At 44.0% G+C, this 18,782-nt stretch overlaps 1 protein-coding gene across 4 annotated transcripts in view; it reads left to right on the top strand.

The window, feature by feature from the left end:
* Positions 1–18,782, top strand: part of ldhd (lactate dehydrogenase D) — an 81,644-nt gene that overhangs the window by 53,209 nt on the left and 9,653 nt on the right. For 3 of the 4 annotated variants that reach the window (XM_068049612.1, XM_068049614.1, XM_068049613.1), the window contains one exon: positions 2,795–3,320. The exons of the other annotated variant lie outside the window; for it this stretch is intronic. In XM_068049612.1, the coding sequence (XP_067905713.1) occupies positions 2,795–2,960 (166 nt within the window). In that variant the 3' untranslated portion in view covers positions 2,961–3,320. Of the gene's footprint in view, positions 1–2,794; positions 3,321–18,782 lie in introns of those variants that run through there. 4 annotated transcript variants of the gene reach the window in all.

Genomic DNA, 18,782 nt, shown 5'->3' on the forward strand with positions numbered 1-18,782 from the left:
CCATCAGATGTGGGAAGGAATGCCACTGGGGATACTGGCCTGGCTTTTGTCCGCAAACAGTGACACACTGACCAGGTGCCCAAAACCAATGCCAATTAATAGGTATGCATATCCAAGGTGTTAGACATTGGCAGAAAGAAAAAAAGAGAGGGGTCAAACATGTTGAACCAACCTGGTGGTTGGAAGCTAAAGGAAATCTGGGAGTGATAACAATGAACATGGCCAGTCATTGCAGAACATTGAAAAATAAAACAAACAGAATGCTGAGCTAGGTCGTAAATCAAGTACAGTATAATGCACTAGATAGACTGCATTTTCAAGCAGAGTGACTCCAAAACCTGGAATGGTCTTCTGGTTGTATAGCACTAGCTAAAATCTGGAGTCATTCAAGAGAGCGGGACATGCTGTGATGGGTCGACAGGGATTTCTGTGAAGGGTTGTGCTAGTTAGATCAAATAGATTCTCTCACTGGGGAGAAAGCTTCAGCATCAGTGATTACAAAGTTAGTAATAAGGTTTATTAAAGCTCCATGCACATATGGCAGTTGCTCAATGTATTAACACACTGCGCTCCAGAGATGAGTTCTTGATCTCATTAGAAGTTGTCAGAGAGGAGGGTTTTTCACATGCATCATATCACCCATGAGAAGAGCTGTATTGTCGAGGGCTGCGACCGCTTTGCCAGCCACCTAACCAGCTGCAGGTGAGTGTGGATGAACGTCACAAAAAGTATTTGGGGAAAATGAAATAATTTTTGAATCAACAATTACTCTTTGAAGACTGGAGTGGCAGTTAAGTAAATAACAGAATAAATGGAATAAAAACTATTATATTTTTAGGTCTTTTTTTTTAAATGACAATGTGCACCAACCCTAGCCAGGCAGGCAGACAACTATTGGTATAGATACACAACAGTCCTTAAAAAGGGACTGGGCAAGTTCCTGAGGGAGGATGACATTAGGATGTTTCGGGGAAGGTTTGCAGGCCAGTTAAGTTCATCGAGTTTGGGGTACCGTGGTCTTTCAAAGCTTCTTCTATTGCCCTCTGGGGATAGGAAGCACTTTTACAATTTCTCCTCAAATTATACAGTTTTCTTTGTTGCCTCACCTTGGTGTTAACATTATCAGACATTCGTGAGGGCAATGCATGAGGCTGCAGTGTCTGTTGGATTGGATGGGCATTGGTGGACATAACCATCTTTCCTCATCCTTACTTTTATACGTTCACATCCAAGGGCCTTACAAGTACAATGCAGGGTGACTTTCAGTCTTGGGAAAGCAATTGACCTCCACATGTACATTGCTGAAACTAAGAACTGACTAGTCGTTTGGTGGTACAGAACTTGAGTATTGCTGAAAATAGAGACATGTCGAAGTTTTTCATCCTGTACTCATCAGGACAATCCACAAGAATAAACAATATAAGAGAAAACAACTTTATACTGAATGAGAAGAGAGTGCTGATTGGTTGGCAAGTGAACTCTGATTGGTAGAGGCGTTGCCATAGAGAATGCACCAGATGCCAGTGTGGTGCTCGGTATATAGGCCGTACGTCCCAAAGACTGGCGTAACGTATGAAACAACATGTTCCTTCCGCTGTTCGCAACGGGCAAGGTACAGGCCATACCCAACCAGCCCATGCTTGCAAAACTCAAAACACAGTGTCCAACATTAGATGTGATTCTGCGATTGGACAACATTTGCTAAATAATCCTCAGTGTGCTAAGAATTATGCTGACAACCAATTTAAGATTGTCAGTAGGGCTCGCAGTGTGGTGCATTTGTGTGTACTGGAAGCTACATATATTAATACAAAGGGCCCTGTTCTTTGCAGACAGAAAGAACATGTACAAGCATTGCACCGGTTTCAACTAAACAAAGTAAGTGACAGCCATTCGCTGGTTCAGTCCTCAGGGCAATGCTTTAACTAATCAGAGTCAAGCTGCCTGGTTTAAATTTCAAACAAAGCTTGGCGGTTAACTGTCAGTCACCATAAATTGGTGCATTCTCCTTGGCAATGCCTCTACCAATCAGAGTTCACTTGCCAACCAATCAGTACTTTCTCATACAGTATAAAGCTCTTGTATTCCCTTACATTGGTTATTCTTGCAGATTTTCCTGAAGAGTGCAAGACAAAAAGCTTCGACAACACGTCCCTATTTTCAATAATAAAATGAGAATATAGTGAAGTAATGTTCTATGTTTCTGTAAATACCAATGTTCTAAATGTATAACATGCACATTAGATAGATAGAGAATGACATGAGATTACCTGTAGAAGAAAGGTTGTATATTTTGAAGGTAAAGGAATTGCTTATTACTGTGCATAGGAGATATTTGTAATAACTTCATTGTGACTTGTAGTTAAGGCTCAACCTGTCTGACTGTGAATGAGAAAATGCATTGGAGCAACAATACGAGAGAACATTTTTTAGAATAAAGCAGCACTAAAATACGCTAAGAAAATTTGGATTCCAAGGTATTTTCAGAGATTCCTAAACAAAATAGTCTTGCGGATTTACTCGATGCTATGCCAGTTGGAAGGGTGGGAACAGTGTGTAGCTGAACCCATAATCACTGCCAATCCATTGTTTGATAAGCAATCTTGATTCAGTGTTGATTTGTTTCTCAGTTCATGCGTCAGCTGAGAACTGAAAAAGTTGCCAGACTAAAAGTTCAGGCAGATCTGTATGCGAGTTAGTGTTTTATCCACTTAAGCTACAGGCTTACTGAATTGGAAGATACTTTCTTGTAATGGGTTAGTTCGCTAATTGCAGTCTTCCTTTTCTGTCACAGAAGAGCTCTAGCCATGCACGGCACCTGTACTGGGGAGCACGGCATAGGCTTGGGTAAGCGGCAGCTCCTGACTGAAGAAATTGGTGCTGTTGGTATGCAAGTAATGAGGGAAATTAAGGCTGCGCTGGATCCAAAAAACATTATGAATCCTGGCAAAGTGGTGTAGCACACTTCAAAGAAGGGAAGCCTTTTCTCTGTCCAAAGATCTCCACTTCTCTACAATTAGCAAGTTAGAGTGTCACTGGGATTGATGACTGAAGTTTGAAATCTCCTTATGAAGGAAATGCACGGGGAAGTTTTACAGGGCAGAGTTACATATCAAGAATGAGTACTGGACATTAGATTCTAAAGAAAATACATGTGCTTGACTGTTAAAAGTTACTCCAGTTTTAATTAAGTAAAATGATCTGATTCTTTACAAATTGTATGCTTGTTGAATATAAAATATACTTGAATCAGTAAGTAGCATTGTGCACTTCAAAAATATAGGCCTGACCAGGCTCAATTAAACATTTTACAAAATTCATTTCTTGACCAGAAATCTTTATCAGCACATTTTTATCCTCGGATGCCATTGTTGCATTTTTTTAAGTTTAAAACTTGCTCCAATAAGGAAGATGTTTGATATATGTCATGTACTGATTATTTTGTTTGTAACATTTTTATTATTCACAAATATTTCTTAGAGTGAAGAGTCTTTCATATTTCTTTAGTGTAAATGCAGCTTCCAAATGCAGATAGGAAACTTTATATCCTGTCATGGGGAAAGCATTACTTAGGGAACACTGTCTCTTCTCAGAACATCTTGCTCCAGGCAGTCATCGTGGCTGAGTGGAATTCTAGCTTCCTCCCCTCCCATCTCATAGTTAAGGCTTTGTTCTGAAATGCAACCATAATTTTCTAAGCATCAATATGCCGAGACAAATATAACACAGATAGGAGTAGGTTGAGTAAAACGCTAAGTGAAAGCAAGGGATTTCAACAAGAGTAAAACCAGTTGACCAGTTTCAAATCCTAAGCCCAGTTTACCTGCAGCATGAAAGCTACATTTTCTGTCCATCTTTCATAAACAGACTTGTGATATTCCTCAGCTCAATTCTGCCACCGACAAATAAAAAGTGGAAACAGCAGCAACAGAAATTGTCAACATCATGGTGTAAGCAGAAATTATGGCTCTGAAAGAATCATTGATGCACCACACTCTAATAGACCCTGGTTTTATTCTCTGTGGCAAATGCTGAAAAGAAGTTGTATAGGCCTCAAGGACCAGTGTGTCTTTCCCTGCGCCCCCGCCCCCCCCCCCACACTGTACGAGCTATTGTGGAACGCAGCTCAGCCAATGCATCTTTTCTAGAATATATCTGGGTGTCGTTTAAGTTGTGCTTTGCAAAACAGAACCTCTATGGCTGGAGATAACAAGCTTGGACATTCAGGATGTCTAGTCCAAAAATTAAATAAATTACATTAGATGAACAGAAAATATAGGAAATAATTTTCCAATGTGTTTATAAACTCAAGACGATGGCTGAAAATGGAGGGACAAAACTAATTCTGCTGTTCATATGAGTATACAGTGAAGATTCTCAGAATCACACAGTGCAGAATTCTGAAAAGGCCAGTGTCCGTAGGAGATTGTTCTCATGTGAGATGACAATTGTGTGGATGTGAAGAAATGAAACATGGGAAACAGATTTGGCAAAGGCCATTGCAGTCTTGAAATGCATGAGCTTTCATATTCCACGAGAACATCTAAGCTACGCTATATAGTAGACTAGAGTTAATGGACAAAATTGTCAATGCTTGTTCACATATTCCTTTGCATGTTAAAGCTGGTGAGATTGGGTGGCTGCTGTTCCTTCTGAAATATTTTTGGGACTAGCTATCTCAAATCCAAGACAATTAGGCATTCTGTACACTATATATGGACCTTTCTTCGTCAAAGTGTAATGAAGAAATCTTATTTCCTGCCACACAGGAAATATTTTGTGTAAACCCAGCCTAAAATAACCCATGACATTTGTACATGCCTATAAATTCAGATGGGTTTTACTGATTCCAGTGCAAGTTTCAGCTATGGAGTAGGTTGAAGATATGGAAGAATAGTTGTACTCAGTGGTAAATATTCATAGTAAATTTTGCCCAAGGACTATGAAGCAAATGTAAAGACTAGATAGGACTGAAATGAAAGTCTGGATCTTCTTGTCCTGCTGCTGGGAACGGTGGCGGGTGCAGAAAATGGCGGCCACCCTGCATGGGAGCCATGCCACCGCGATTACACAGTGGGTGATTGATGGCAACTCCCCCCCCCCCCCCCCAATTACATGGCGGGGGCAGCATTGGAGACACTGTTTACGGTGTCACCTGATGCTGGAGCAGGTTCTGGGGCCATTTATAAAAGACTGCCAGTCCTGCAAACAGTTCAAAATAATGCAGAGTTGACCCCTTCCACCCCATCTAACTCAGAATGCAGCGAAGACCCTGTCCCCTCCTCGGTGAGACCAGCTTCTCCTGGAGAGGTAAGTGAAGGCGCAAGTGCTGCACATCGCACTGAAGATTGGGAACAGATGGGAAGATTGTGCAGATGACATGTTAATGTATGCAGCTAGGTATTTTAAATATTTAAACCCCCCCCCCACCGACCACAAAACCCGACATCGGGCTGAGAGCAAAATCCAACCGGAAATGTGTGAGAAATACGAAATGAAGCAACAAAGTTAACAAGCAAAACAACTTGTCGGAAAAAAAAACCAAAGAAAGAACTTGCATTTATATAGCACCTTCATAAACTCAGGACATTACAAAGTGCTTTAGAGACAAATAGTATTTTTGAAGTGCAGTCACTGTTGTAATGTAGGAAACACAGCAGCCAATTTGCGCACAGCAAACTCCCACAAACAGCAATGTGATAATGACCAGATATTGGTTTTAGTGATGTTGGCTGATGGATAAATGTTGGCCAGGACATCAGAGAAAACTCCCCTGCCCTTCTTCAAATAGTGCCATGGATCCTTTACATCTACATGAGAGGGCAGACATTTTAACAGCACAGGAACAGGCCATTCGGCCCTCCAAGCCTGCGCCGATCTTGATGCCTGTCTAAACTAAAATCTTCTGCACTTCTGGGGACCGTATCCCTCTATTTCCCATCCCATTCATGTATTTGTCAAGATGCTTCTTAAACGTGGCTATCGTACCTGCTTCCACCACCTCCCCCGGCAGCAAGTTCCACCACCCTCTGTGTAAAGAACTTGCCTCGCACATCCCCTCTAAACTTTGCCCCTCTCACCTTAAACCTATGTCCCCTAGTAACTGACTCTTCCACCCTGGGAAAAAGCTTCTGACTATCCACTCTGTCCATGCCACTCATAACTTTGTAAACCTCTATCATGTTGCCCCCTCCACCTCTGTCGTTCCAGTGAAAACAATCCGAGTTTATCCAACCTCTCCTCATAGCTAATACCCTCCAGACCAGGCAACATCCTGGTAAACCTCTTCTGTACCCTCTCCAAAGCCTCCACATCCTTCTGGTAGTGTGGCGACCAGAATTGCATGCAATATTCTAAATGTGGCCTAACTAAGGTTCTGTACAGCTGCAGCATGACTTGCCAATTTTTATACTCTATGCCCCGACCGATGAAGGCAAGCATGCCGTATGCCTTCTTGACTACCTTATCCACCTGCGTTGCCACTTTCAGTGACCTGTGGACCTGTACGCCCAGATCTCTCTGCCTGTCAATACTCCTAAGGGTTCTGCCATTTATTGTATACTTCCCACCTTTATTAGATCTTCCAAAATGCATTACCTCACATTTGTCCGGATTAAACTCCATCTGCCATTTCTCCGCCCAAGTCTCCAACCGATCTATATCCTGCTGTATCCTCTGACGATCCTCAACACTATCTGCAACTCCACCAACCTTTGTGTCCTCCGCAAACTTACTAATCAGACCAGCTACATTTTCCTCCAAATCATTTATATATAATACAAACAGCAAAGGTCCCAGCACTGATCCCTGCGGAACACCACTAGTCACAGCCCTCCATTCAGAAAAGCACCCTTCCACTGCTACCCTCTGTCTTCTATGACTGAGCCAGTTCTGTATCCAATTTGCCAGCTCACCCCTGATCCCGTGTGACTTCACCTTTTGTACCAGTCTGCCATGAGGGACCTTGTCAAAGGCTTTATTGAAGTCCATATAGATAACATCCACTGCCCTTCCTTCATCAATCATCTTCGTCACATCCTCAAAAAACTCAATCAAGTTAGTGAGACACGACCTCCTCTTCACAAAACCATGCTGCCTCTCGCTAATAAGTCCATTTGTTTCCAAATGGGAGTAAATCCTGTCCCAAAGAATCTTCTCTAATAATTTCCCTACCACTGACGTAAGGCTCACCGGCCTATAATTTCCTGGATTATCCTTGCCACCCTTCTTAAACAAAGGAACAACATTGGCTATTCCCCAGCCCTCTGGGACCTCACCTGTAGCCAATGAGGATCCAAAGATTTCTGTCAAGGCCCCAGCAATTTCTTCCCTTGCCTCCCTCAGTATTCTGGGGTACATCCCATCAGGCCCTGGGGACTTATCTCCCTTAATGCTTTGCAAGACACCCAGCACCTCTTCCTTTTTGATAACGACATGACCCACACTATCTACACTCCCTTCCCTAGACTCATCATCCACCAAGTCCTTCTCTTTGGTGAATACTGATGCTCAAAATACTCATTTAGTACCTCACCCATTTCCTCTGGCTCCACACATGGATTCCCTCCTCTGTCCTTGAGTGGGCTTTCCCTGGTTACCCTCTTGCTCTTTATATACGTATGAAAAGCCTTTTGATTCTCCTTAATCCTGTTTGCCAATGACTTTTCATGACCCCTTTTAGCCCTCCTGACTCCTTGCTTAAGTTCCTTCCTACTTTCTTTATATTCCTCAAGGGCTTTGTCCGTTCCCAGCCCTCTAGCCCTTACGAATGCTTCCTTTTTCTTTTTGACTTGGTTCACAATATCCCTCGTTATCCAAGGTTCCCGAAACTTGGGAGTCCTATGCACTGGAGTCAGCATGGATTATGTGCTCAAGTCCCTGGTGTGGGACTTGAACCCATGATCTTCTGACTCAAATGCAACAGTGCTACCCCCAAGCCATGGATGATGCGATGATTTAAGATGAAATAGCAATTGCAGAAAGATAAATATGCAGGCTAGGGATAACTTAGCCACTGATCCTTGATGCAACAATGAAAGAAAAAGATAGTTGTGTGATGTTGTAGTAGCGACTCTCACAGCCTGTTAAAAAATAAAATAAAAAGGCAGAAAAAATTAATTCAACCGCCAATACCTGTTTCATCTTTATGTTGTTTTCTGGTTCCCAGATGTTGGAAAGAATCACACCTTAAACTTGGAAAAGGCTGGAGTCAGCCTTGTTTATTACAGCTATAGAACCTGATTCAACTGCTTTTTGTGTTACATATAACAGGACTCCCCAGTGCAGCTGTGAGTGGCCACCCACTGGAACACTTACACATAACAGCTAGTTCCTAGCTAATTAGTTCCTAACACTTTACAGATAGTATAACAATATATAACATATATAACATCTCTATTTCTTTAAAACATAATGCTCCTATATCAATATAACTGTCAATATAAATAAAGATTATCATCTGACTTGTGCAAATAATCTGAACCCCTTTTTAGAGTCTTTTATAGCGTGTATTCTTTTTTTTAAATATTATTCACGGTATCGCTTGGTAAGATGTGCCTCCATCTTGTAGATTTGGCATTTATTGCACTCAGTGGTGCGTTGGCATGCTGCACAGGTGATGTTGTGTTACTTGCTGGTGATGTTGTTAATGTCTCACTGGATAGTGATGTTTCCGGTGTTGTTGATGGTCTTTTCTGTTTTTCCAGCTCAGGTGTAGGTCGAATATGGATTCTGTTCCTTCTCATTTGGTTACCAGTTTCTGTCTCAATGATATATGACCTTGGAGTCTCAGCTTCACTAACAATTTTTGCTAGGCTCCAGATTTTCATGATTTGATCCTGTACAGGTACAGTTTGTCCTTTCAACAGCTCGGGTAGGGATTTAGCATATTTGTTGAAGTGTTGATCTCCTCTTACCTGTGCTTCAGTGAGTTGTTGTCTCACTTCCTCCTGGTCACTTGAAGGATGTATTTTGCTTGACAGAGTTGTCTTATATTTTCTTCCATTTAACAGCTCTGCAGGTGATTTCTTGTCAGCCTTGAGAGGTGTGGATCGGAGTGACAATAAGGCCAGGTTTGGGTCTTCCTTTGTCTCTTGGCATTTCACAAGTGTTCTTTTGACTGTATGGACATGTCTTTCTATCAATCGTGTCCCTGTGGGTAGTGTGGTGATGAGGTGATGGTGTTAAACCCGTACTGGTCAGTGAATTCCTTAAATTCTCTGGATGTAAATTGGGTGCCATTGTCATATATTAACCTTTCAGGAACTCGTACTGCTGAAATTATTGTTGTGGCTCTCAAGTCTTTCATCTTCCGGATAAAAGGGAATTTTGAGTAGTAATGGACTATGAGATACCATTTTTGAGCATGTGTGAATAAATCGACTCCTACATTATGCCATGGTCCAGGTGGTACTTCAGTAGCTATCGTCTCCTCTTTCTGTTGTGAGTTTCTGTTCTTCTGGCATACATTGCATGTAGACACCATATTTTCATGCTTATCCAGTACACAGCTGATCTGGCTCTGAGCTTACACTTCTCCATTCCCATATGGCCTTCATGTATCTTCTGGAGAAGTTCTTCCTGCATTGTTTTGGGTATGATTATTCTGGATCCGGCTAGCAGAACACCATCTTCTAGTGAGATGTCATCTCTGATAGACCAGTACTGCCGTAATGCTGGCTGTATTTGTTGTATCTTATCAGGCCATCCCTGGATCACTTGCTGAGAGACCTGTAACTCCTCGTCTTTGCTGGTCTCCTCTCTAATTTGACTCAATTTCGGTGGTGTTATGTTCACTAGGTGATGAATCTTTATGCCTAGATCTTTTATCTTGTGTTTCTCTTGTGGCGACAACTGAGATAGGGTATCTGCCAGCACCATTTCTCTTCCTGGCTTAAATTTCAAAGTGAAATCATAACTCTGAAGCCTCAAGAGGAACCTCTGCAGTCTTGCTGGTGTTTTACACAGATTTTTCTTGTCGATCTGCTCCAGTGGACGATGATCACTCTCCACTGTGAACTTTCTCCCATAGAGATATGTGTGGAACTTCTCACATCCATACATGACTGCCATAAGCTCTCTCTTTATGTTGGCATATTTTTTCTCAGCTGATGGGAGAGCTTTGGAAGCAAATGCTATTGGTGTACCGGGCTGCTCCCAGTCCTTTTGTGGAAGCATCTACTTGCAGAGTGACAGGTTTCTTACTGTTGTAGTTGGGCAGACTTGTCTCCTTGCATACTAACTTTTTGAGTTTGTTGCATGTGACTCTGACCACTGGTACTCTACATCTTCTTTCATCAGCTCCCACAGCTTTGCCGTGTGTTCCTACATGTGCGGAATATAGGAGCTGATGTACTGTATCAAATCAAGGAAACTTCTCAACTCTCTCTTATCTCTTGGGGCTTCCATCCCCGAGATGGCTGAGATTCTTTCAGGCCTCGGCTTAACTCGTCAGGTGTGCACACCATTCCGCAGAACTGGCATTCTGTCACTTTCACAATGCATTTGTCAGCATTAGCTTAATCCCAACTTTCTTGGTTCTCTCCATGGCTTCATGTAGATGGTTGTCATGATCTTTTCCACCTACACCATATATCTGGATATCATCAGCTATACCGACTGCTCCTTTGCATCCCCTGTATGTCTACTTTCTGTTGGAACACATCCTGGCTCGCTTTGAGGCCAAAGGGTAGACGCAGGAATTTGTACTATCTAAAGGTTGTGTTGAATGTTGTCAACAGTGAAGATTCTGCTTCTGTCTTCACATTCCAGTAGCCATTTCTGGCATCAAGCTTGCTGAAAACCTTTACCCCTGCCAGTGCTGGTGTGATCTCTTCCAGTGTTGGGATAGGGTAGTGATCCCTCTTCATTGCTTGGCTAAGATCTTTGGGATCTAGGCAAATTCTTAGCCATCCATTTGGCTTCTCTCTCACCAAGATGGAATTTACCCAATCTGTAGGCTTTATGACTCTGGCGATCATCTTCTTTGCTTCCATTTCTTGGAGCTCTCTTTCAAACTTTCCTTTTAGTTCTACTGGTACTTTATGTGCGGGATGAATCACTGGTTTCATCGCTAGGTCAATAGTGATGTGATACTCAAAATCTTTGAAGCATCCATTTCATCAAAACACTCTGGGTACATTTGTAACAGATCTTCTTTGCTTCTTATCAGAGGGCGCTTTTCAACTGGTGTGCTGTCTTCAACCTTCAGTGTTGCCTCCTTCACCTCATGGTTTACTGAGATAATCTGTAGCCCTTCACAACTGTTCAACCCCAGGATAACTGGACCATCTGTTTCTGTGACGTAGAACATACAGTTAACATCTTTTCCTTTGTGTATCCCTCTGATTTGGATTGTTCCTAGCTGTCGAATCTCAGTTCCCCCATATGCTGTTAGCATGACGTTGTTTGGTTTCAGAGCACCTTCCCTTGGTAACCATTTTTTTCCAAATTTTTAGGAAAGATCTGCTGGTATAGTCTGAGCGGGATGATGTTACTCTGCGCTCCAGTATCAATCTTCACCTTCAGATTTATCGTTGTGCGCTTATTTCTCAGCCTCTTCCTGATCTGAATGGTTGTGTGAATTTATTTTCTCTGGGAACTGTCACATCCAGACATTTCGTGCAATTCTATGGTTCCTATGTCTATCACGTTCTCAAACCCTTTGCCATCTTCCAGAGTATGGATGTTTTGGTTTCTTTCACTATTCCTTCGCCCTGTTACTCTGGCTTTGATGACTCATCTACCACCTTCTTGCCTTGCTCTGCACATCTTTTCCCAGTGATTGATCTTTCAGCAAGCTCTGCAGATTGATCCATATGCGGGACATTTCCTTCTATCTGTCAATTCATGTGGTCATCCACAGCTCCTGCACGCCTTTCCCTCTGTTTAGTGTACATTCTTTAGTTGTTATTTCACAGCATCAACCCTGCTGCCTGTCTCTTGGCTTAACTGAAGTCGAGCCATTTGGGAGGTCACAGTCTTCATCTGTCTGCTCGTGCCTTGAAGTGCTCTGGCTGTGTCGACAGCCTGCGATATTGTGAGCTTGTCCTGTCCGATTAGAGCTTTCTGTACTTCAGGATGTGCAGAACCCCAAATGAGTGATCTATCAGCCTTTCATCTGTGTCCTTAAATTTACATTTTCTGGCTGCATTTTTCAATCTTGTTACAAAGTTGTCAATAGGCTCACCTAGTTCCTATCGGAGGCCTTGAAATTTATATCGGTATATGCGATGATTTGATTTTGGCTGGAGATGGGTGCTGACCTTTACTATAGTCATGGAGAGGGACAGGAGCAGACGGGATGGGAAAATATTTAATTGGGGGAGGGGGAATTACAATGCTATTAGGCAGGAACTGGGGAGCATTAATTGGGAACAGATGTTCTCAGGGAAATGCACGACAGAAATGTGGAGGTTGTTTAGGGAGCACTTGCTGCGACTGCTGGATAGGTTTGTCCCGATGAGGCAAGGAAGGGATGGTAGGGTGAAGGAACCTTGGATGACAAGAGATGTGGAACAGCTAGTCAAGAGGAAGAAGGAAGCTTACTTAAGGTTGAGGAAGCAATGATCAGACAGGGCTCTAGAGGGTTACAAGGTAGCCAGGAAGGAACTGAAGAATGGACTTAGGAGAGCTAGAAGGGGACATGAAAAAGTCTTGGCGGGTAGAATTAAGGAAAATCCCAAGGCGTTCTACACTTATGTGAGAAACAAGAGAATGGCCAGAGTGAGGGTAGGGCTGATCAGGGATAGTGGAGGGAACTTGTGCCTGGAGTCAGAGGAGGTAGGGGAGGTCCTAAATGAATACTTTGCTTCAGTATTCACTAGTGAGAGGGACCTGGTCGTTTGTGAGGATAGCGTGGAACAGGCTGATATGCTCTAACAGGTTGAGGTTAAGAGGGAGGATGTGCTGGAAATTTTGAATGATATGAGGACAGATAAGTCCCCGGGGCCAGACGGGATATACCCAAGGATATTACGGGAAGTGAGGGAAGAGATTGCCGCGCCTTTGGCGATGATCTTTGCGTCCTCACTGTCCACTGGAGTAGTACCAGATGATTGGAGGGTGTCAAATGTTATTCCCTTGTTCAAGAAAGGGAATAGGGATAACCCTGGGAATTATAGACCAGTCAGTCTTATGTCGGTAGTGGGAAAATTATTGGAGAGGATTCTGAGAGACAGGATTTATGATTATTTGAAAAAGCATGGTTTGATTAGAGACAGTCAGCATGGCTTTGTGAGGGGCAGGTCATGCCTCACAAGCCTTATTGAATTCTTTGAAGATGTGACAAAACACATTGATGAAGGAAGAGCAGTGGATGTGGTGTATATGGATTTTAGCAAGGCGTTTGATAAGGTTCCCCATGGTAGGCTTTCATTGCAGCAGCTTTTTCGGGAGCAGAGAGTGCGAGCGAGTGAGCAGCTGGGAAGGTCAGTTTGAAAGTAAACTTAATTTCCTTTTGTTTTCGGCGGAGGCCAGGGGGCTGCTGGGTAAGTAAAACACTATATATTTGGGCGGTTTAAAATAACTTTCCTTTCATTGCAGCAGCTTTTTCGGGAGCAGAGAGTGCGAGCGAGTGAGCAGCTGGGAAGGTCAGTTTGAAAGTAAACTTAATTTCCTTTTGTTTTCGGCGGAGGCCAGGGGGCTGCTGGGTAAGTAAAACGCTATATATTTGGGCGGTTTAAAATAACTTTCCTTTCATTGCAGCAGCTTTTTCGGGAGCAGAGAGTGCGAGCGAGTGAGCAGCTGGGAAGGTCAGTTTGAAAGTAAACTTAATTTCCTTTTGTTTTCGGCGGAGGCCAGGGGGCTGCTGGGTAAGTAAAACACTATATATTTGGGCGGTTTAAAATAACTTTCCTTTCATTGCAGCAGCTTTTTCGGGAGCAGAGAGTGCGAGCGAGTGAGCAGCTGGGAAGGTCAGTTTGAAAGTAAACTTAATTTCCTTTTGTTTTCGGCGGAGGCCAGGGGGCTGCTGGGTAAGTAAAACGCTATATATTTGGGCGGTTTAAAATAACTTTCCTTTCATTGCAGCAGCTTTTTCGGGAGCAGAGAGTGCGAGCGAGTGAGCAGCTGGGAAGGTCAGTTTGAAAGTAAACTTAATTTCCTTTTGTTTTCGGCGGAGGCCAGGGGGCTGCTGGGTAAGTAAAACACTATATATTTGGGCGGTTTCTGAACCCGAGACACCACACTTGTAGTGTCTCCCACCCGCCCTCCTCCTCTAACCAAAAAAAAGGACTCGGTGGGGTGTATATAAGGTAAGGCTTTTTCTATTTCTCTGGTTTTATCGTGATTGGTAAAAACTTTTCGTTCCTTTTTCATTTAACTAAGTTAAGCTTAAGATTAAAAATGGCAGGAGATCTCAGACCCGTGTCATGCTCCTCTTGCTCAATGTGGGAGCTCAGGGACATGGCTGATGTCCCTGGCTCCTTCACGTGCAGGAAGTGTGTCCAGCTGCAGCTCTTGTTAGACCGCATGACGGCTCTCGAGCTGCGGATGGACTCACTTTGGAGCATGCGCGATGCTGAGGAGGTCGTGGATAGCACGTTTAGTGAATTGGTCACACCGCAGATTAGGATTGCTGAGGGAGAAAGGGAATGGGTGACCAAAAGGCAGAGAAAGAGCAGGAAGGCAGCGCAGGAGCCCCCTGCGGTCATCTCCCTCCAAAACAAGTATACCGTTTTGGATACTGTTGAGGGAGATGGCTCACCAGGGGAAGGCAGCAGTAGCCAGGTTCATGGCACCGTGGCTGGCTCTGCTGTTCAGAAGGGCGGGAAAAAGAGTGGAAGGGCTATAGTCGTAGGGGATTCGATTGTAAGGGGAGTAGATAGGCGGTTCTGTGGTCAAAAACGAGGCTCCCGAATGGTATGTTGCCTCCCAGGTGCACGGGTCAGGGATGTCTCAGATCGGCTGCAGAACATTCTAAAGGGGGAGGGTGAACAGCCGGTTGTCGTTGTGCACATAGGCACCAATGATATAGGTAAAAAAACGGGATGAGGTCCTACAAGCAGAGTTTAGGGAGTTAGGAGCCAAGTTAAAAAGTAGGACCTCAGAGGTAGTAATCTCAGGATTGCTACCAGTGCCACGTGATAGTCAGAGTAAAAATGAAAGAATAGTCAGGATGAATGCGTGGCTTGAGAGATAGTGCAGGAAGGAGGGGTTCAGATTTTTGGGACATTGGGACCGGTTCTGGGGGAGGTGGGACTATTACAAATTGGACGGTCTACACCTGGGCCGGACTGGAACCAATGTCCTTGGGGGTGCTTTTGCTAACGCTGTTGGGGAGGGTTTAAACGAATATGGCAGGGGGATGGGAACCAATTGAGGAGGTCAGTTGACAGTAAGGAGGTAGTAACAAAAGCCTGTAAGGAACTAGATAATGAAGTCAGTGTGACTAAGGGGAAGAGCAGGCAGGGAGCAGATGATGAATGTAAAGGGACTGGTGGTCTGAGGTGCATTTGTTGTAATGCAAGAAGTGTAGTAGGTAAGGCAGATGAACTTAGGGCTTGGATTAGTACCTGGGAGTATGATGTTATTGCTATTACTGAGACTTGGTTGAGGGAAGGGCATGATTGGCAACTAAATATCCCAGGATATCGATGCTTCAGGCGGGATAGAGAGGGAGGTAAAAGGGGTGGAGGAGTTGCATTACTGGTCAAAGAGGATATCACAGCTGTGCTGAAGGAGGGCACTATGGAGGACTCGAGCAGTGAGGCAATATGGACAGAACTCAGAAATAGGAAGGGTGCGGTAACAATGTTGGGGCTGTACTACAGGCCTCCCAACAGCGAGCGTGAGACAGAGGTACAAATATGTAAACAGATTATGGAAAGATGTAGGAGCAACAGGGTGGTGGTGATAGAAGATTTTAATTTTCCCAACATTGACTGGGATTCACTTAGTGTTAGAGGTCTAGATGGAGCAGAATTTGTAAGGAGCATCCAGGAGGGTTTTCTAGAGCAGTATGTAAATAGTCCAACTCGGGAAGGGGCCATACTGGACCTGGTGTTGGGGAATGAGCCCGGCCAGGTGTTTGAAGTTTCAGTAGGGGACTACTTTGGGAATAGTGATCACAATTCCGTAAGCTTTAAAATACTCATGGACAAAGACGAGAGTGGTCCTAAAGGAAGAGTGCTAAATTGGGGGAAGGCCAACTACACCAAAATTCGGCAGGAGCTGGGGAATGTAGATTGGGAGCAGCTGTTTGAAGGTAAATCCACATGTGATATGTGGGAGGCTTTAAAAGAGAGGTTGATTAGCGTGCAGGAGAGACATGTTCCTGTGAAAATGAGGGATAGAAATGGCAAGATTAGGGAACCATGGATGACAGGTGAAATTGTGAGACTAGCTAAGAGGAAAAAGGAAGCATACATAAGGTCTAGGCGGCTGATGAAAGACGAAGCTTTGAAAGAATATCGGGAATGTAGGACCAATCTGAAACGAGGAATTAAGAGGGCTAAAAGGGGTCATGAAATATCTTTAGCAAACAGGGTTAAGGAAAATCCCAAAGCCTTTTATTCATATATAAGGAGAAAGAGGGTAACTAGAGAAAGGATTGGCCCACTAAAGGACAAAGGAGGAATGTTATGCTTGGAGTCAGAGAAAATGGGTGAGATTCTAAACGAGTACTTTGCATCGGTATTCACCGAGGAGAGGGACATGACGGATGTTGAGGTTAGGAACAGATGTTTGATTACTCTAGGTCAAGTCGGCATAAGGAGGGAGGAAGTGTTGGGTAGTCTAAAGGGCATTAAGGTGGACAAGTCCCCAGGTCCGGATGGGATCTATCCCAGGTTACTGAGGGAAGCGAGAGAGGAAATAGCTGGGGCCTTAACAGATATCTTTGCAGCATCCTTAAACACGGGTGAGGTCCCGGAGGACTGGAGAATTGCTAATGTTGTCCCCTTGTTTAAGAAGGGTAGCAGGGATAATCCAGGTAATTATAGACCGGTGAGCCTGACGTCAGTGGTAGGGAAGCTGCTGGAGAAGATACTGAGGGATAGGATCTATTCCCATTTGGAAGAAAATGGGCTTATCAGTGATAGGCAACATGGTTTTGTGCAGGGAAGGTCATGTCTTACCAACTTAATAGAATTCTTTGAGGAAGTGACAAAGTTGATTGATGAGGGAAGGGCTGTCGATGTCATATACATGGACTTCAGTAAGGCGTTTGATAAGGTTCCCCATGGCAGGCTGATGGAGAAAGTGAAGGCGCATGGGGTCCAAGGTGTACTAGCTAGATGGATAAAGAACTGGCTGGGCAACAGGAGACAGAGAGTAGCAGTAGAAGGGAGTTTCTCAAAATGGAGACGTGTGACCAGTGGTGTTCCACAGGGATCCGTGCTGGGACCACTGTTGTTTGTGATATACATTAATGATTTGGAGGAAAGTATAGGTGGACTGATTAGCAAGTTTGCAGACAACACTAAGATTGGTGGAGTAGCAGATAGTGAAGGGGACTGTCAGAGAATACAGCAGAATATAGATAGATTGGAGAGTTGGGCAGAGAAATGGCAGATGGAGTTCAATCAGGGCAAATGCAAGGTGATGCATTTTGGAAGATCCAATTCAAGAGTGAACTATACAGTAAATGGAAAAGTCCTGGGGAAAATTGATGTCCAGAGAGATTTGGGTGTTCAGGTCCACTGTTCCCTGAAGGTGGCAACGCAGGTAAATAGAGTGGTCAAGAAGGCATACGGCATGCTTTCCTTCATCGGACGGGGTGTTGAGTACAAGAGTTGGCAGGTCATGTTACAGTTGTATAGGACTTTGGTTCGGCCACATTTGGAATACTGTGTGCATTTCTGGTCGCCACATTACCAAAAGGATGTGGATGCTTTGGAGAGGGTGCAGAGGAGGTTCACCAGGATGTTGCCTGGTCTGGAGGGAGCTAGCTATGAAGAGAGGTTGAGTAGATTAGGATTATTTTCATTAGAAAGACGGAGGTTGAGGGGGGACCTGATTGAGGTGTACAAAATCATGAGAGGTATAGACAGGGTGGATAGCAAGAGGCTTTTTCCCAGAGTGGGGGATTCAATTACTAGAGGACACGAGTTCAAAGTGAAAGGGGAAAAGTTTAGGGGGGATATGCGTGGAAAGTTCTTTACGCAGAGGGTGGTGGGTGCCTGGAATGCGTTGCCAGCGGAGGTGGTAGATGCAGGCACGATGGCGTCTTTTAAGATGTATCTAGACAGATACATGAATGGGCAGGAAGAAAAGAGATACAGACCCTTAGAAAATAGGCGACATGTTTAGATAGAGGATCTGGATCGGCGCAGGCTTGGAGGGCCGAAGGGCCTGTTCCTGTGCTGTAATTTTCTTTGTTCTCTTTGTTCCAGGCTCATTCAGAAAGTCAGGAGGCATGGGATACAGGGAAAGTTGGCTGTCTGGATACAAAATTGGCTGGCCCATAGAAGACAGAGGGTGGTAGCAGATGTAAAGTATTCAGCCTGGAGCTCGGTGACCAGTGATGTTCCGCAGGGATCTGTTCTGGGACCTCTGCTCTTTGTGATTTTTATAAATGACTTGGATGAGGAAGTGGAAGGCTGTGTTAGCAAGTTTGCTGATGACACGAAGATTGCTGGAGTTGTGGATAGTGTGGAAGGCTGTTGTAGGTTGCAACGGGACATTGACAGGATGCAGAGCTGGGCTGAGAAGTGGCAGATGGAGTTCAACCTGGAAAAGTGTGAAGTGATTCATTTTGGAAGGTCAAATTTGAATGCAGAATACACGCTTAAAGACAGGATTCTTGGTAGTGTGGAGGAACAGAGGGATCTTGGGGTCCATGT

Source organism: Heterodontus francisci, chromosome 17 (genome assembly GCF_036365525.1).
Source record: "Heterodontus francisci isolate sHetFra1 chromosome 17, sHetFra1.hap1, whole genome shotgun sequence".
NCBI lineage: Eukaryota > Metazoa > Chordata > Chondrichthyes > Heterodontiformes > Heterodontidae > Heterodontus > Heterodontus francisci.